This window comes from Lasiosphaeria miniovina (assembly GCF_030549165.1).
Source record: "Lasiosphaeria miniovina strain SMH2392-1A chromosome Unknown B0T26scaffold_3, whole genome shotgun sequence".
Taxonomy (NCBI): Eukaryota; Fungi; Ascomycota; class Sordariomycetes; order Sordariales; family Lasiosphaeriaceae; genus Lasiosphaeria; species Lasiosphaeria miniovina.
In genome coordinates, this window is record NW_026848222.1 from 3,214,019 (window position 1) to 3,232,187 (window position 18,169).

The 18,169-nt window shown below is 53.3% G+C and overlaps 7 protein-coding genes across 7 annotated transcripts; 3 read left to right on the forward strand and 4 right to left on the reverse strand.

Moving 5' to 3' along the window:
• Nucleotides 1-137: 137 nt before the first annotated feature.
• On the reverse strand, nucleotides 138-6,413 carry B0T26DRAFT_643584 (armadillo-type protein; the record flags this gene model as incomplete). Its single annotated transcript, XM_060437548.1, has 2 exons — nucleotides 138-620; nucleotides 714-6,413. 2 exons carry the CDS (start codon nucleotides 6,411-6,413, stop codon nucleotides 138-140), a joined length of 6,183 nt encoding a protein of 2,060 aa, XP_060298477.1.
• A 1,902-nt stretch (nucleotides 6,414-8,315) lies between these two features.
• On the forward strand, nucleotides 8,316-9,556 carry B0T26DRAFT_703159 (transcriptional regulator TACO1-like protein). Its single transcript, XM_060441657.1, has 2 exons — nucleotides 8,316-8,668; nucleotides 8,720-9,556. The coding sequence occupies exons 1-2, from the start codon at nucleotides 8,464-8,466 to the stop codon at nucleotides 9,391-9,393; spliced, it is 879 nt and encodes a 292-aa protein (XP_060298478.1). The 5' UTR covers nucleotides 8,316-8,463; the 3' UTR covers nucleotides 9,394-9,556.
• A 31-nt stretch (nucleotides 9,557-9,587) lies between these two features.
• Nucleotides 9,588-9,910, reverse strand: B0T26DRAFT_642363 (uncharacterized protein; the record flags this gene model as incomplete). The annotated part of the gene is made up of 2 exons (XM_060437434.1): nucleotides 9,588-9,824; nucleotides 9,881-9,910. 2 exons carry the CDS (start codon nucleotides 9,908-9,910, stop codon nucleotides 9,588-9,590), a joined length of 267 nt encoding a protein of 88 aa, XP_060298479.1.
• A 309-nt stretch (nucleotides 9,911-10,219) lies between these two features.
• Nucleotides 10,220-12,125, reverse strand: B0T26DRAFT_641753 (glycosyltransferase family 22 protein; the record flags this gene model as incomplete). Its single annotated transcript, XM_060437370.1, has 4 exons — nucleotides 10,220-11,162; nucleotides 11,218-11,345; nucleotides 11,400-11,785; nucleotides 12,017-12,125. The coding sequence occupies 4 exons, from the start codon at nucleotides 12,123-12,125 to the stop codon at nucleotides 10,220-10,222; spliced, it is 1,566 nt and encodes a 521-aa protein (XP_060298480.1).
• Nucleotides 12,126-13,662: 1,537 nt separating this feature from the next.
• B0T26DRAFT_739768 (Skp1 family, dimerization domain-containing protein) lies at nucleotides 13,663-14,313 on the forward strand (the record flags this gene model as incomplete). The annotated part of the gene is made up of 3 exons (XM_060443757.1): nucleotides 13,663-13,735; nucleotides 13,800-14,065; nucleotides 14,137-14,313. 3 exons carry the CDS (start codon nucleotides 13,663-13,665, stop codon nucleotides 14,311-14,313), a joined length of 516 nt encoding a protein of 171 aa, XP_060298481.1.
• A 1,335-nt stretch (nucleotides 14,314-15,648) lies between these two features.
• B0T26DRAFT_225759 (ribosomal protein L39e) lies at nucleotides 15,649-16,375 on the reverse strand. The gene is made up of 3 exons (XM_060433866.1): nucleotides 16,198-16,375; nucleotides 15,896-15,996; nucleotides 15,649-15,762 (listed from the first exon to the last, which is right to left on the reverse strand). Exons 1-3 carry the CDS (start codon nucleotides 16,201-16,203, stop codon nucleotides 15,714-15,716), a joined length of 156 nt encoding a protein of 51 aa, XP_060298482.1. The 5' UTR covers nucleotides 16,204-16,375; the 3' UTR covers nucleotides 15,649-15,713.
• A 453-nt stretch (nucleotides 16,376-16,828) lies between these two features.
• Nucleotides 16,829-17,601, forward strand: B0T26DRAFT_749937 (ADP-ribosylation factor-like protein 1; the record flags this gene model as incomplete). Its single annotated transcript, XM_060445164.1, has 4 exons — nucleotides 16,829-16,903; nucleotides 16,969-17,007; nucleotides 17,076-17,483; nucleotides 17,581-17,601. 4 exons carry the CDS (start codon nucleotides 16,829-16,831, stop codon nucleotides 17,599-17,601), a joined length of 543 nt encoding a protein of 180 aa, XP_060298483.1.
• Nucleotides 17,602-18,169: the final 568 nt, after the last annotated feature.

Below are 18,169 nucleotides of genomic sequence, written 5' to 3' on the forward strand. Positions count from 1 at the left end.
TATATGTAAATGACGACGACACCGGCGTGTTTTCTCGGATTCCTCTTGCATGTCCTCCAATGTACATGAACGACTCGTTTCACTTTGTATTTCTTCTCATCTGGCCCATGGCCCCTGACATGTCCAAGTCCGCCAAATCAGTCGCCAAAATTCATCTTCAATGCAATTGTTGGCTGGCTGGATTCGTCGGCGCTACTCCTTTGTACCTTGCCATCATTCTGCCTCCCTGACCTAATCACTTCTTCCATGAAGGTCCTTTGGCTTTCACTTAGACTCCCCACAATTCCTCTGAAAGTCGCCTGGTCGACCGAGGCGAGCTCCAGCAGCCTGGCGCTCGTCTCGCGGTAGACATCAGTGCCTTCCTCATTCGCCGCGCGCGACAGCAAGGTCGGCAGGACGAGCGCCATGGCGAATGGGACGCGGTCCTTGGGCACGGCGCCAACGTACAGGGACAAGGTGTGCGAGACCAAAGCGCGGGCATTCTCTGGGTCTTCGGGTTCCGTATTTGATACAAAAGTAATAAGGCGTGGTAGGAGGTGGCGAGTGATGGTTTGGTCTGCTAGAGTTGGGCTTGGCTGGAGAAGCAGCAACCTAATGCAGTTGGCGGCTATCTTGGCCGTCTGAGAAGAGCGATCGTTTATTAGCTTTGGGGTTGTGGGGGGAAAAGAAAGGAGACCCAAAAAGAGCAGGGTCAAGAGACGGCTGCGGCTTACCATGCGATCAGTTAGACAATCCATCATTTCCTCGAGGAATCTTTCCACAAGCGGCTCTTGGGCCGAGAGCTGATTCTTGCCACTGGTGAAGAGGACCGTTAGGCCCATTAGGCAGTTCTTGACGCATGTCAAAGATGTCGACGCTTCTCGTTTTTGCGCGTGTAAATAAATGGACAAAAATCGCCTAACGCAGCCAAGTAGCTGTACATCAGTCGGCGAGCTGCCGCCCTCGGATACCTTTCTAGAGCTGGACATGCTTGTTATGAATCGCTTGAAGATTGGGAGGGACTGCGGGACAATGGCGTCCTGGCACGAGGGAGTGGCCAGAATGGTCGCGAATATATGGATAATGCAGGCATGTAAATCCGTCTTGATGACGGCAGGAAAGACCTCTGCGGCATCCACCAGCGCGCTTAGAGATGTCTTGACGAGTGCCATGGCTTCCTCGGTCATCTGGTGGCGCACGGGCTGCGGCGACTCGCTCAGGGTAGGCAGTAGTCCAGACAGGACAAGCACAATGATGCGCGTAAGCTCGAACAGCTGCTCAATGTCTTCAGACAACTCGCCGTTATCTGGCTGCTCCCTCTTCTTTGCGGCGGGATGCGCCACGCACAAGGCCCTGGCAATCTCGACGATAACACCCTGCACGTCAAGAGCCTCGGTGAGCACTAGCCGGTCGAGAAGGTCCATCGTTTCCGAGAATATGGCCTCACGGTAGATTGCATGGCCAGAAACGCTGGGATGGAGGATCTTCTTGAGCGCGCGGAGTATATCAAGCGTCTGCTCTTTGGTGGCAAGTGACTCGGCCTGTCCCGGCTTTGTGGCGAGTGCCTCGAACGCAATGCCAAAGAGCACGAAGAAGAAAGCTACCGGCTCGTCTCGATAGTTGATGCCCGCGATTTTCGAGCGGCCGTTCGTGCTAGGGCCTGATAGCTCCTTTCCGTCGAGGGCGTCAAACACAAACTCGCTATCCTGCTCGATAAGGCTGGCGATCGCATCAACCAGCTTCAGCCAAGAGTCTTGGTAGAACTTGAGCTGAGTCTCTCTGTTGAGGGCAGCGTAGACAGTGTCGAGGCTCCCGGCGAGAGATGGGGGTCCCAGGGTCATGGAAATATCTGGCTCGAATCGCAGCCGCGCGAATTCACGGAGAGACTCTAGCCACAAGGGAGCCAATGTGCCAATGTGTGGCTTTAGCACGTCGAGCAGATACTTTTGCTCGGAGCTTGCGACTTGGAGCTCGGCCCACGCAGCAAATACGGACATCTTGACCATGACCTGCGCATTCGAGCTGAGTCCTTTCAGGTCACCAATGCCGGCATTCTCGTCCTCGGTGGCGAAATTCTCCAGAGAGCTCACCAGCGTCTTGAGGATTCGGCCCATTCTGTCGATATCCGTAACGATCCCGGTAGAAATGAAGCCAGCACAGACATCGACGGCCTCCGCGGCAAGCTCGGGCGACGAGTCTGCCGCGAAAGCTGGCGTGAGTGCCGAGCTGATCTGGGCTTGGTACTGCTCGAGAAGCATGGCTTCCTCAAAGTCAGGATCCGGCACCTTTCCAAACATCTTCAGCACGGCCCCAATAATCTTCAGACCCCATATTCTCTGCTCAAGGACTCCCGAAGTGGAGGCCGAGAATGCCATGCGAACGACGTCGGCTATCTTACTCTGGAGAGCCAACTGGGCCGGAGACTCGCCGTTCGTGGCAACATCTTTTGCCGTGAGCAGAAAGATATCATTGAGGCACTCCATGGCAAAGGTTGTCACCTGCCATCGTAGGGGCTCAACGTCGGGACCGCTCGGCGAGTCCTTGTCGTCCTTTGAGCCGCCCGAAGCAGCGGCAAAGCCGGCAACCTCCTCGTCTTGAAGATCGATCCCGGGTTTGGATTTTCTGACAGCGGTGGTGGCTGCAGCCGCTTCTTTTGGTCTTGTCATCTTGAGAACATGCTGAAAGCGTCCGAGCCAGTACCCAGTGTCAGATATGCAGGTCTGGAGCATCCAATTCCTTATCGTATTGCGCATTCCATCATGATATGGGTCGGAGTCGAGCACCAACCAGAGCTGGTCTTCAAGCCCCTTGTCTGCAGCTCCAACAACATCGTACGGATCTCTTTTCATGAGGTTGTACAAGCCATCCACAGCGACGTCCCGAAGAACGGGGTGACTGGAGCTGAGATAGCGTTGGAGTGTCTTGACGTATTCTGTAAAGTTTACGTGGCCGGGCGCGTAGAGTGTAAGGTGTTCGAGACACGCAAGGCTTGCGCGCTGGACCTCGAGGTCCTCCTCCTGCTGGAAGTACCCAACAAGAGTAAACACCAATTCCCTGGACCTGGCGGAGTCCTGCAAGTCTGGGCCGAGAACATTGATGAACGAGTCAACACACCGAGCCATGGCTGCCGTCGAGGACAGTTCGACTTCCAGGTTCATGATAGCTGGAGAAGATACTTCGGCATTGTGCGTCTCCGAGACGTATAGCTTTCCAATCATGACTAGCGTGCTCGACACGAAGTTTGAGAAGCCGAGCCCGGAAGCGTCAGAAACACGCGTGATAGCCTCGAGGGCCCAGTGGTGGACGGTGGGGTGCGGGTCATTGCACAAGGACATCAAAATGTTAAGGATGGTCTTGAGATGATACCCGGCCGCCATACTGCCGATTTTTGTCTGGATACATCCAAGAGCCATGGCACAGCCCGCTCGTGCACTTGGCTCTCGGTTGACGACGATGGTATCAACAAGAAATTTGATCTCTTGGTTCGTAAAGGCGTTGCCGCAGGTGCTACATAGCCGCGCAACCGCCTCATATGCGATGCTGCGGACATACTGGTCCGGGTCCAACACGTAGCGCCGGAGAAGCTCCTGTATGAGTTTTTCAACCGCCATGTTGGTAATATCGCCAGAAGGCGATTTGGTTTCCTTGACTGCTACCCGAAGGGTGGACAGAATGGCAGTAGCCAAATTCACTTTGGTAGCCGCTTTGCGGCCAGGATCGCGCTGCAGCGACCCGGCCGAGACAAACGTTGTCACCTGTTCTAGAACGCTTTCTTGCACTTTTGCGGGATTGAGAGGAAACACAAAGGCAAAAAGCTGGATCGCCATATTTACCACCTCTGTCGCAGGAGGATCGGGAAGACCACGGTTGTTATGCTTGCCAATATAAAGGAGGGAGGCATCATGTTCGAGAGTCCCGCACACGGGGGAGAGGAGGAGTCTTTCGATGCACTCTTCTGGTTCTTGCTCAGACGGTGGGCTGTCCATGGAGGCTTCATGTTGCCCGGGGAGCGGTCTGATGCTAAAGCCTCGGACAAGACTAGTCACGCCAAACCCTGAATTATCACCGACGTCCCAGATTGTCTCGAATGTTCCTGCGGTATTCGCTATCGAGGCGCTGAGGGAGCTTGGCGTGTAATTCTCCGGGTCCGCAAAAAGCGAGATGGCCAGCGTGAGCAGGTTAGATTGGAGTAGCGTCTCAGTACCGCCAGCAGGGCTGATGTTCACAAGCTTCGTGTAGCACTGAAGCACCCTCCGCTGAACCATGATCTCCAAGTCATGGAGCTGTAAGGATGGTGCCAGTCTCTCGCTCATGTCGTCTGCTGTCTTTTTAGAAGGAAGAGTCTTAAGAAACGCGGTTGTGCTTTGCAACATTGTGGCTATCCTCTTGGACACGTCGACGGTCAGAAGGCGGCTATTAAACTCGAGGAAGGCCAAGATCGAGCTGAGCGCGCACTCCCGGACGTGGGTGAGAAAAGAGGCATTTAGGTAATTCCTGTGTACGGAACTGTCCTTCGACAAAACCTTTGGCAAGGCGTTCTTCCACAGCAAAAGCAGCTGCGACAGATGGATCTTGACGAAGTTTGGTCCGAGCGACATCAACCCACCAATCAGGGTCCATGCCACTTGGATCTGAGTGCTCGCAGCCCGTAGCTCTGAGCTTCCGCTGGACTTTAGGAGGTTCGTTGACATGGTAAGCACGCGGCTGTTGATGTCCACCGAGCCATACAGAGGACGCAGCGGGCTTGCGCTGAGGCCGGCGGCAAGGCCATGAGCAAACCCGATGCATCTGCGAGGAGAGTTCCGCCCGGTGCCAAGCTGTCCAAGCTCTCTGCTGAGGCTGTTCATGCACACCGAGAGACATGGGAGTAGCTGCTGCGGGCATGCGAGCACGAACGATTTCAAGCACGACGAGGCATAAACCTGAACAGTGTAGCTCGGGTGCTGAAGCACATGTAGGAGCCCGTCACGGCATGCTTCGGCAAAGTTGTTCGCTGCCGAGCCAAGACTGCTGATCAGCGAGGCGAGGGCGCCTAGCGAAGCGATCAAGGTCTGCTTGGTAGGTTCGGGTTTCTCCTTGAGCGTTTGCGGGTAGTTCTTGAGAACCTCATTGACGAGGGCCTTGGCAGCCGTGGTTTGTCCGGATTCTCCCAAAATCTTCTTTCCGATAACGTCCTGGATAATGATGTCCACCATGCGCCGAGATACTAGTAGCCGGTAGCGGTTGTTGGCAATATTTCCATGACCTAGAACCTCTAATGTGAGGTTCTCCACAATGCGAAGATAGTTGGCCTCTACCGTTTTCTCACCGAGTTTCTGCAACATGTTGCCGTAACAAATAGCAAGTGCCGCCCGGGCCCTATTGCTGGTAGAGATGCGGACGTACTGCGAAGTCAGGGTCTTGAGCATGTCCGTCAGCGAAAGGGCTAAGACCTGCGACTTCTTACTTGGCGCAGGGCTGTCTGGCCGGGCTGGCATGTCGTCGTCATCCTGGAGCGCACCCGGCTGCATCGACTGCCGCTTCACCGCTCTGGACTTTGACCTTTTTATAAGAAGCAAAGGGGCATCGCCAACAGCTGATTCAGAGTAGCCCTTGGCGAGACCCTCGGCCAAGCAGTCCGCAGCGGCTGAGCGAGCCAAGGACGAGGACGAGTCGAAGGTCTTGAACATGGTTGAGCGGAGGCTATCGAAATCGGACGAGTTACTGAAGTAAGGGGTAGACTGGAGGAGGAGCTGCAAGCAGCGGCACGCAGAGATAACGACGAGCGACCCCTTGTCACTAGAGGCGTAGCTTCTGCCCTGCTTCCAGACATCGCGGGCAATGTTCTCGTCCAAGCTCGGCCCAATCATTGCCGCAATCTTGCCCAACGCAGTGAAGACGGCGGCACGCAACCCAGCATTGGTCGAGGACGCCTTGAGGAGCTTCAAGAGCGCCGAGCAGGCCAGCTGGTGCAGGCCTATGGCGCTATCACCGGCCGAGCCATAGACGTCGCCCAAGCAGGACACAGCTGCGTGCCTGGTCTTGTTTTCCGCATCATTCTTGGATTTCCCACCGCCAACGATAGCCACCAGCTCATTTATTGTTTCGAATAACAGCTTCCTATCGCCCTTGGCAAAGATGTGCGCGAGGCATTTGCCCAGCGTGTTACGTATAGCTCGGGTCGGGGGTGGGGCGGCGAGCCCCAGGATCTTGAATATCTCCTTCTTTAGGTAAAACTGCTGCGACGTGCAGTCGTCGGCAGCCAGTGCCAGGACATGTTTGCCGAGTGTCGAGACGAAGGTTAAGAGGAAGAGCTCTTGCTGGTCTGCTGGGAGGCCCTGCAGCTTGGACAGGTCGAGCTCTGGGTTCGAGCTGGTTGCCGCAGCTGGAATCCGCGCGTGGTGCTCGCCATTCACGTCGCTCAATTCATCTGTAGTCGATATTGTCGACGCCATTCGGGAGCCGGTCTTGCTGGCGCAGGATTCTTGGGTGGGTTTAAATTTTCCTGCTTGTCAACTATTGCTGGCCTCTTGGGAATCCCAGACGACGGCAGGGGCTAACTAATAAGGTACGCCGTGGGTGTAACTGCAACCTGTAAGGTATTCCAAAGTGTCGTTAGTGGCGGGGCCCCTGCGGATGGCCAATAGCAGCGCCCTCTCGCACGTCAATAAGGGGGCCTGCCGAGAGATCATCCGCCTGTAGCTGTTCCCCCACTTTTCGGAGCTCCCTACCAAGTTGGAGCGCAGTTTTGTCGAGCTTCGGTTCAAAACGTTGGAGCCTGGGAAGCTATTCACAGCGAACCCCCGGCCGCCGCAGCTGGGACTTTGTTTTCTGTTTTTATTTGGAGCGAGTCTCCTGCGACTGTTAAAACGTCCGGTAATCCATCATACATGACCCTAGCCCTGTCCACATACCCCGCCCGCCAGTACATCCAAGATTCTGCCGCGTAGTAATTTACCACTTTTTACCACAACGCAACCCGGCCCTTACCTTTCCACTGTAACTGACCTCTTGCAACCACCAAAAAAGCATCGTCAAGTCAGCGGGTAACTTGTTACACCAACAAGGTAGAGAACTTCGGCCAATCATCCACATCTCCAGTTGAGTCAGTCAACAGACTTTTCAAGTCACACGTTGTTACCGGCAAAAGTTCAGCTGATCAGGCTGTACAACAGAGCTTCAACATGGTGGAGGGCATGAAGGAAGCCTTTGATGAGGAGACTCGCAACCAACAGAACCCCATTCGCTACGATTACCTAGGAAAGCAGTGGCCAGGCGAGGCTCCTTACAACTTGTGTTATGAAGCCCTCAACTGTGTTCTTCAATAGTACCAAAAGATGCCACCGGCACTGGAAGACCGCCCGAGACCCCTCGAGCCTTGCAACGGTAGTTTCCGGGCGCAGTGTGGCGTTCCTTGCTCTAACGAGCTTCTCGAACGTCACAAGACAGGTACTCTGAAGCTTCAGAAAGTTGATTTCCATCCAGATTAGTACCTGGAAAGGTCATTACTTGATGAAGACGAGTACCTGCCTTACTAGGACTTTAAAAAGTTCAACACCTTCGGGGCAGGCCGCGCAACACTACTACTTTTGCAGCCGAGCCGAACGCTCCGCGGGCTCCGACTACTCCACCGGGCAGGCAGTCCGAGCTCATGCCTTCCATTCGACGGGCTTCTTCACAGTGGGAAGATGTTACCCTTGACGATGACGACGACGACGACGACAACGACGACGACGAGCTCAGCCAGGCGCCTCCTCGCCTTACCATCAACAACCTTAACCCGGCTCGCCGTGGTACCGGGGCTCAGGGGGCCGGGCTGGCCGGGCAACAAACACACGGGGCACCAAGTACTCGGGGCACCAAGTACTCGGGGCACAGGGAGCCGGGCTGGCCGGGCAACAAGCAGTACTCAACACCAAGGCACGCAGCGTGTTAGCCGGGGCGGCACAACATCACGATATTCACATGGCCCTGCAGCCTCTGCAGTGGCTGAGGGTCGTGTTATACGGCCTACACGAAGTGGAAGGGTCTCGCAAATGACTGCCCGGGCATTAGAAGGCATAGATGAGTAAGGTTGTCAGTTGTGAGCAGGCCTGCAGTTTTATTGCATTTTTAGCCATGTTACGTAATCAGAATCACCGAAGTCAGCTTCGCTTTTTAATCTAGACTTCAATAATTTGAGTGAATCTACGGTCCTGGGCTTCAATTGCCGTATTTGGAACTATGTTGACGTTGGCGACGGCGGCAAGGTGCAATTGCCGTACAATTGCGTTGCCAGCGCTTGGAACGGTGCAGCCAGCGAATGCGGTAAATTTAGCTGTAAAATGCGGTAATTTCCTGGGCGGTGAGCTGTAACGCTTGGGCGCCGATGTACCTACAGTAGCTGGGGACGTTTTAACAGTCGCAGGAGACTCGCTCTTTATTTGTTATGTGAACTAGGATCTCGTGATTTCCTTTTCTCGCAACCTTTCGGTTGAGGGGGGTCGGTCCCGCATTGTGTGGACAATGTCCAACCTGCGTCTGTCGCTCCCATTGCGACTCGTCAACAAACGACTTTGCGCCCCATGCCGCCGTTCCTTCTCCTCGACCCCCCTTCTGCAAAGTGGACATAACAAGTGGTCCAAGATCCGACATGGAAAGGCTGCCAATGATGCCAAGAAGACGGTTGTCCGCACCCAATTCACCCAAACTATTTCCGTCTACTCAAAGCGTGCGTCGTCCATCTCTCCACCCAGCTCCTGAGACTCACGCGCCTGTCTAGTCTACGGCGCGAATCTTTCGGACAACCCTCAATTGGCAACGGCAGTAGCAGCAGCCAAGAAAGCCGGTGTACCAAAGTTGGTAATAGAAAACGCTGTTGCCCGCGGACAGGGCAGGTCATCCGGGGGCAACATGCTCGAGCCGGTGACGTGCGAGTACATAATACCTCCCGCCATCGCAGTCATTGTCGACTGCGAGACAGAAAGCAAGGGCCGGGTCTTGCAGGATGTGAACAACATGGTCAAGCGTGCCGGGGGGGCGTCAAGCGCTTCCAGATTCTTCTTCACAAGACTCGGCCGGGTTGTGTTCGAGAAGGGCGATACTGGGTTGGACGTAGACAACATCATGGACGAGGCGATAGAAGCGGGAGCCGAGGATCTCGAAAACAACGAAGATGGGAACATCATTATTTGGACTCAGCCCATGCAGACAACTCAAGTGTGTCGCCGGATAGGGGAGAAATTCAGTCTCGGCGTCCTCAGCTCAGAGATCATATGGTCTGCGAACGAAGACACAAGATCCAAGCTGGACTCGTCGGAGGAGTCAACAAGCTTCATAGACTTGCTCGTCGCCATCCGTCAATATTCAGACGTGCAGTCCATATACTCAAATGTCGCAAAAGGAGACATGAGCGACGAGGAGTGGGCAAGGATAGTTGAGAATTTAGATGTATAGACACGTAATCGCACATGTAAAATGTACAGTAGAATCCGAGAAATGATCTGGTCCGCGCAAAGGTTTCCGTAACGCCCGAATTTTCCGATCCCAATCGCCCCGTCTGCTCTGGTCTCATTACCATAGAGACCAGCCCATGATCGCCTCCCCCCCCCCCCCCCCCGGTTGGCAATAGCTTCGTTGCGCCCAGCGGCTTAAGAGTCGTTTTGCTGTTCCTGCGCATTGTTCGACTTGGCGGCCATTCTCTTCTCGTGGAGGTACAGTCTCCTCGTTCGTAATCTCTCGAGCTCCTCGCGAATCTCTTCCCGGTCTGTAGGCACTTTGTTTGCATTCTCGGGCTTCGGCCAGAAATCCGGCACGACGAAGCGACTGTCGAGATTGGTGCCAAAGTAGTACATGGTCCCAATTGGAAACAGCAGGTACATGCCGAACTAGGAGGCGTCAGGCTAAGAAGAGCGTGTCACTGGGTCGCAGGATGCCAGCCTACCTTGAAAACCTCGAGATTTATCCCGCCCATAATTGCGTAATTTAGCGTTTCTTCGTCGCGGGGATTTGTCTACGGGGTCAGGGACGCGCCAGCTTGCCCTTGATAGAGCCGTTGCCAGAGGTGAGGGAGGTTGTCAGTCACTGAAATCGACGGTAAATTACAGTGGGTCGGCTGCCATGGACGAATGAGCATCCTTGTCCATTCTTGGCGCACATGACGGGCGCATATGTCTGGTCTGGGCAAACCCGCCATCAGACTCCAAAAATAGTTCGGTGATGCAATGATTCGAAATCACCTCTCGTCATTGCACTACACAATTGTTGATTACGGATCCAGTCCCTAAGATCTCCCCTGGCGAGGGCAGCTCTTCGTGACTCTCCAAATAGCAAGACCCCTCCTCCCAATAACTCGACCCAGGGTATTCCAAACGCCATCCTCTGCAAAGTCTAGATCATCCAAGTTTAAATGTTGCTGGTGCCGCCACACTTCGCGAAACCTCAGCCCTTCCAGGCCCTTGTTTAGTAGATATGGGTCCAGCCAAGTTGCCGAAACTGGGGCAATGAGATACGTCCCATTTTTCTCCTTCAGGTACTCCATGCTCCTCCTGTCTGCAGGAGTATCGCACGTGGCAAGTTGCTCGAGCTCCTCAAACAGCTTCTCGCCGGCTACACCCATGAGGTCGCGCGTGCGAAGTACTTCGTTTTTGCCATTCAGTAACCATATCGGCGGCATGTACGTCTTCCACCAAACGGACTGAGTGGCGTCTGGTTGCTTGCTCATAAAGACTTGGGCTGGCACGATGCCTCCTTGATGATAAACGCCCATCAAAGTCCCAAAAAAAAGGTTGAAGATTATCCAGGATATTGTCCAGGTTCGCAAGGCCGACTCGCGTTTCGGTAGCCGTACGGAGGACAAAATTAGGGGGATAGTAGGAAGTAAGAACCTCGCTTCCTGGTGATGGAATATAGAGAGGACAGATATCCCCGAAATGGCCGAATAAAGCCGTAGGGAGAGATGCGGCCGGATGAAAAGAAGCATAGCCGCGGGCCCGATAAGCTGTGGAAGATTTACCAGCAAGTGCTGGTACCACGGATGTAGACCATGTTGAGCCAGGTTGTCCGGCGAGATGTTGTATAGGAGATTATTCAGAGGCGTGAGAACGGGGTTCCGTATAAGATCTGACCACGAGATCGAGTGAGGTGTGTAAAAGGCCGTGTCAAGTGCAATGGCAACTACGGTCGTACACAGTCCTGCCGCTACGACTACGGCGAAAGACAAGATACTAGTACCATCTGTCAGCATTCGTACATCGCAGCGAGGTCACGATCAGATCTTACTTCTTCCAATAGTAGGGCAATAGTCGAATGCCGGGTATCAGAAGGAAAGCTGGAAAAGTAATTCGATTAAACACGCCAAACACAGCGACTATGCCGAGAACTGTCGATGCAAGAACTGAGCCCTGGTTCTATGTTTGAGCGCGTCAGCGTTTGTCCATGGGAGGTTGATTGAGACCACCTACAGGGCTTGCAACTATGCGCTCGATAAGCACCAAACACCACGCGACGACCAGAGTTTCCACGGAGTTGGAGAATGTGTGTGTTTGGTACGTCCAAGTGACGTAGGAAGAGGCGACAAGGAGAACCGCGACGCGTCGATGCCGGGGGGACTGCACCAGCTCGTGGATAGCCCAGTCCTCAAGGACAAAGCTGATGATGAACATGAGCACCCGCAAGGTCCAGAACACCGCGATAGGTGGGATCTCGCCGTCGTTGCCGTTCCCTATCCATAACCACCTCAGCAGAAGCATCGGTAGACCGTATACGGGCCATAGTGGGAAAACGCTTCTGATCGGATGGTCGGTAGTGAACTCCCAGGTAAGTCGGACAGGATAACTAAATATTTGCCCTGGAATTAGACCACGTCAGTATCTTGTCCAGAGAGATATAAATCACGCGTCCAGATCCAGAGCCTTTGGTATCAGAGCTGCCCTCAAGCCGTCCTCAGATCCGTCCTTAAAACTGGCCTCTAAACTGTCGCCTTTCCCCAGTCGCGCAACGTCAAGCCAAGGCTTTTTGCGACAAGGATAAGGACACAATATGCCTCCCTCGAAAAGGAGTCACGATAGACGTCACGTACCCGCAATAACCTCCGGCCCCTGGAAGTTCTCGTCAGGGTGTAGATAGCTTGGCGAAAGCGCAAACCATAGCCGGACAAGAACCAAGAAAAGATAGGCTCTCCGCCACATAATTATCGAAAGGTTGCGGCAGCAGCCGTTCGCAACTCGGACATCTGTTGAGGCGTGCGCGATGGTAACGAGCGCATTACCGAAGGTGAATCGAAGGAGGGAATGAAGGCAACAATTACATGGTCGAAATAAGTGCACACAGGGCAAGAATCGAAGGAACGGGGAGAACGACGGAGTGATCAAATCTCGGGAACTCTGGAAACAGACCACATGGATAACAAGAGATCGTGCAACGACCAGGTGTTTACAACCTGAACCTTGCAAAGTTACAGGGATTCTGTACGCGCTAAAACCCGGCTGCCCAGTTGACTCATGCAGCTGCACGCCCTCCATGCCTCAGGGCCACCATGCCTGAAAAGTGATCGCTCGGAATCTTAGCCCCCGACATTCCCACCTCAAGGTTCGAGTTGGTCTCTCGACAGTCCATTCCCGGATGGTTATTAGTGCGGGACTTTTCAAGATGCGAAAGGCACGCATTACCTTACGGTTCGTCTTAAAGATGTTCTAAGTGAGGTGGTAGTTATTGGAGCCTCTAGAATAAAATCCCGAAGGCTACCTAGGTACCTGTGACCCTCTTGAAATTCCGGAAATGAACCTAGGTAATCCTTATTCCTTCAAGGTACTACGCTAACAATTGTTAGACTGAAATATCTGAAGTGAAGCTGGATGGTTGCGTGCTGGCTTAACCTCACGTGAATGTAGGGCGTTTGGTTGGGGACAATAGAGCAAACAATAGCAGTAGTAATTGAATTACGACGATAAAGGGTCCTGCCAGGCGAACAATAAGAAGCGCCAGGTTTTACCAGATAGCACCCACAAAACGCAAGTTCCAAACTTTGGCCGTTGGCGCACAGGTCGATCGATATAAATACCTCTTTGACCTCAACCAACACATCTTAAGAATTCCTGCTCTCTATCAAAGCTACACTTTCACAACCACACGGAAACTTTGTTTGCACAACCCCATCAATCGGCACCTAGCAGACATAGGAGACGATATTGCGACATTCCGTTTGACGCGTCCTTGTGAGTTGCACTTTCCGCATCATCTCCCGCTGGCACTTGAACATTAGGCAATCAGCCTTGGCCCTCTCCAGGCATCAATCCCCAACCGCACAGAAGCCCGCTGGCCAAGGCCACAGAAGGCTGAAAGAGAAGCGACGGCAAGCCATGGTCCGTGCGTCCTTGCGCTGTTCGTCACCACCTGGGGAAGGCAACCGCCACCTGCCTGTCGGAACTCTCGATCGCAGAAGAGTCAAAGTTAACGCAGCAGCAGGATGCACATCCAAAGTTTCCAGAACCTCCAGCTTTAACCTTTCACGCGCTTCGTCTCTTTTCCCGAAAGCCACGTATTGAAAGGTATTTATTTAGTACTCTTCCTCCCCCTCTCCGCCTCTCCGCCTCTACAACTCCTACCCCACGAAACCACCATTCACCACCGCCGAACATACTCTGACATCAAGTTTCCCGACACCATTTAGCTGCATCGTTCACTGCGTTCGAGATCCTTCTCAATTTTATTCTTCCCTCAGCAAAAATGTCGGACAGCAAGGGCAAGGCCTCCCAGAAGGTGACACTGGCGAGCAACGATGGGTCGCATATCGAAGTTGGTAAGTTCCGAGTCCCCGCACCATTCCAACCTGTTGAACCACCGTTGTCTAATCAAATCCCTAGACCGCGTCGTTGCCGAGCGTTCTATGCTCATCAAGAACTTGATTGAGGATCTTGGCGACGATGCCATTGCCACGGCGCCAATCCCCATCCCTAACGTCAACGACCCGGTCCTCCGCAAGGTTGTCGAGTGGTGCGACCACCATCGCGGCGACTCTCTCCAGTCGAACGAGGAGGAGAACGACAACCGCAAGAAGACCACCGACATCGAGGAGTGGGATCAAAAGTTTATGCAGGTTGATCAGGAAATGCTATTCGAGATCATTCTAGTAGGTACATCCAGGGGACGATAGACCCCTTCCCCCGCCCCAACCGAATATCTGGTGCTGACGTGTGCAAGGCCGCGAATTTCCTCGACATCAAGGCGCTGCTTGATGTTGGCTGCAAGACAGTGGCCAACATGATCAAGGGGAAGTCACCAGAGGAGATTCGGAAGACGTTCAACATCACGAACGACTTCACACCGGAAGAAGAGGAGCAGATCCGCCGGGAGAACGAGTGGGCCGAGGATCGTTAGAGTTTTTTGCATCCCTCGGTCTTTCCCGTCACCAAGCTTTTACGCTAGTTTTTCTGCGACTGAGCACGTTTATTCATGGCGGAAATGCAGTACCTTTTTCTTTTCTTTTTTTCTTTTTTGCTTAGGGAGAGCGGAGGGTAACAGACACGCGGCAACACTTAGTCGCTTTGAGATACGGCGTAGGATCGGCGTAGCTTCATTTCAATGGTCATTACCAAACACAGCATTTAAAATCATGAGCGTCACCGATCTATGATCTCCCGTGTACTGGCGTCGCCATGCCTTGTTCTAGCATATCCCATGATTCTCGGCTCAAGACGTCCAAGGCTCTGGGAACCAACTCTACTCCCGTTCCTAGACGGACCATCCGTAATCCCATTGCCTGATTAGCATCATGAAAACAATGTGAATGCCAATATCTGTGGCGGCCTCGGTCACAAGCCCAAACTAGATAGAGTCAGCGTTTCGAAAGATATCCTCGTCATCTTGATAGCTACTACCCATGTAAGGAAATGAAGATATCTTGAAGTGTTTAGTACTAGGGCGGGTTCGACGTTTCCGCCAGTAACATTATTCGGATTTTATGTGATATATAGATTTAGTCACGAAAAACAAGCCAATACCCGGCGGAAGCACGAAGGAGCACAAGTCCAACATGAAAGGTTCTCGAATCCGGCTACAACTGGCGCATCACATGCCGGCCGCTCCGCTCCACACACCCGAACTTTGAACGGCCCGGAGCCGTCAAGGTTCAGCACAACCATAGATTTGCCGATGACACGTACACCGAGAGAATACTCACGCAATGCCGTGGTGTCAAACTCAATCGGCCGGCCTGAGTACAAATAATACTGCAATTGACGAAAGGGTCTTCCTTGATTCGCATTTTATATCTCATGGGTTGCAATATATCACACCACGCAGCAATCATACCAAGGACGCTTGGTTGCCCTTAAAACTGCCATACAAAGGGACACATGGCAGTGATAGTTCAGGTTTCACCAAAAGGATGAGGAAATATCTTTCGTTCTCGCGATCTCTGATTCCGTTTCCCATTGACCCAGAATATGATGTTGGCATTTACTCCGGAAATAAACCCAGGTCGTCGTCTCTCAGCGACAAAAAAAACAAAAACCCCCGATCCCCCCCGGACTTTGCCATTTGCGACCCTGTATTTTCATTGCCGTGTCGTGCTCTTCCCCGTTCCTACTCCTATACCGTCCAGCCCATCATCGTAACTGCTGTTGCATCACCGCTGAGTAAATCGTGATATATGGATTCGCAAGGCGCAAATATCCTCTCTAGACACGGGTGATGCAAATGGGTGGGCGAGTTTATTGCGAGCGGAGTAAGTGAAAAGGGAAGCTCGTAGTTTCGGGGTCGACGGGATAGGAATCCATTTAGATTCCGAGACGAGTCTTGCGCCAATGTCTCCGCTTAGCGTTGTATCTGTTGATGTCGACTGTTAGCCACCAGTTTATTTCCATCCACAGTCCTCCTCTTTTAAGTCTGCCCATTCGATTCTTCGCCAAGAGTGCAGAATCATCCGAGACAGACTGCAGAGAGCGGGAGGGGGTCGCACCTAATCGTGTTGTTGGTGCGGAGACGAATCCATTGGGGAATGGGCCTGTTCGCCTTCTGCGCTTTGGCAAGCTTCTGCTTGGTGCGGAAAGTCTTATGGCTCTGTTTCGATAGGAAAGACACTTGTTAGCCATCAGGCAATTCAATGTCGTCTTGCTATCGGAGTCGGCATCTTCCTCCCCGTGCTTCTCTCGCTCCCCCACCCAACGGCCGCAAGTCTCCCTGCCCGTCGGAATGGGGCCTTATTTCCCAGCACAGTGGTATATCGTCGGGCGAGGGATTATTTCTGGGGGTAGTACATACCGGCATTTTGACGTTGTTGTCGCGATCCCGAGTCGTGGTGGGTGTTTGAGGTTTCGTCAATGATGGTTTCGAATCAAATATTTGGTGTGGGCTTTTGAAAATGGGGCAAGGTAGGGCCGAAAATTCCAGTGTGGCTGCGTCACGTGGATTAAGCGGGCTTGAGACAGCAACTGGAGAGAGTTGTGGCTTGCTAAGGCGAGGCTGTGGCTTTGGCCAGCGGATGCACGGGTCAGCAGCCAGAGTTAACCCCCCTGGCCGGCTCCTGCTAATGACTGCCGATCTTGGTTAGGCCGGCCGTGGCCCCCCAGCAATCGAGAGCTCTGGCAGCCACGGCGGCCTCTGATGATTTGATGAATGGAACCGAAATCGCATGCTGGCGCAAAGAAATTTTCTATCAAATCTCCAACACGACAAGAACCAAGCAATCCTCGAGCGGCATCGCCCATCCTATAGCATCCCTCGCCATCCTGCGCCCTATCGCCATATCCAACTTTTCGGGCCCGTCCTAATCTTTTCTGGCCAGCGCATCACCTGGCGAACTGGGCGTTCTCTACTCCGCAGTCCTCCATCTATCTCCCAGTCACAGCGGCGCACCGGAGCATTTTCTGGTACAGGCATCAGCTCGCTCACGATGGGTCAGAGCGTGTCTTGGTTTAGCAACTTGCTTTTCGCGAAAAAAGAAATCAGAATCCTGATATTGGGACTGGTACGGCTTGTCACCGGTGCACCACGAGGCGGCCCCTTCAAAGTTGCTGACAGAGTCTCCTATAGGACAATGCTGGAAAGACGACACTCCTATACAGACTCAAGGTGCGCCCCCACCATAGCCGCCGATTCACTGCGGGGGTTCTTATCCTAACCACACGTGCGGCACGCAGATCGGCGAGGTAGTAACAACGATACCGACTATCGGCTTCAATGTCGAATCGGTTACATACAGAAACCTCAACTTCAACGTGTGGGATCTTGGCGGCCAGACTAGCATCAGGCCGTACTGGAGATGTTACTATGCCAACACGGCGGCGGTGATCTTCGTTGTCGACTCGACTGATATCGAACGCCTGCAGACGGCGGCGGACGAGTTAGCAGCCATGCTGAATGAGGAAGAGCTGAAGGACGCGGCGCTGCTCGTCTTTGCGAACAAGCAAGACCAGCCCGGCGCAAAGGGCGCGGGAGACATATCACAGGCGCTCCGTCTCGGAGAGTTGAGGGACAGGAACTGGAGTATTATGGCTTGCAGTGCCGTAGACGGCTCTGGGGTTACGGAGGGGATGGACTGGCTGGTGGTAAGATTTGATTTCCTTACTCCTGCCCTGAACAGAGTTGATTACTCTGTTTCTGGACGGACCTGGGCGGGGCCAAGCGTACTGACAAGAAACACAGTCGACGGTAGCACAGGAATAACCCGGCTCTTAATGTCTAGGACGCACGGCTGGGAGCATCTGTACAACACCAGCATATCTTCCTCACTTCCAGTCGGGCATACTTGGTTATATCGCGCACCCAGTCGGTTTCTAGGCGTTTTGGGTGAAACAGGCAGCTTCTAGCTGATTGATGACATAATATGCCAAAGGCGCATCAAGAGAGTGGGCTGGACAGGGCATTCAGCGCGCGTCTACATGGTTTGGCTTTTACACTTTTAATACAACCAACTCCGGCTTTTCGAGCTTAGGGAGTAATATTCGCCAGCGATTCTCTGGGACTTCCTCGGCTCCCGTCTGTTCATCTCATCCGTCCATTCTGCACGCCGTGACAAAATCAGCTGGCTGAAAGAAATCCGCCGGTACTAAATTTGGAAGAGATCATGCGGGCAGTACTTAGATACCCACCAATGCGGCTTGATTAGTCGTCGACAAGCAATAGGAATGCATGTCCAGTCCAGGCCGCTGATGGGGTGAAGAGCTAGAAGTTGGCGATCTCGAGCCAACTCGCTTCGCAAAATACATGAACAAGTCAAAACTTAACAGGGATG

What these genes read in the sequence shown, in the direction of transcription:
- B0T26DRAFT_703159 (XM_060441657.1), top strand. Translation starts at nt 8,464, where the DNA reads ATGTCCAACCTGCGTCTGTCGCTCCCATTGCGACTCGTCAACAAACGA. An exon ending in TATTTCCGTCTACTCAAAGC is followed by an intron (nt 8,669 to 8,719) that starts GTGCGTCGTCCA and finishes GCGCCTGTCTAG; the next exon opens with TCTACGGCGCGAATCTTTCG.
- B0T26DRAFT_225759 (XM_060433866.1), bottom strand. An exon ending in CGCACCAACAACACGATTAG is followed by an intron (nt 15,763 to 15,895) that starts GTGCGACCCCCT and finishes CGACATCAACAG; the next exon opens with ATACAACGCTAAGCGGAGAC.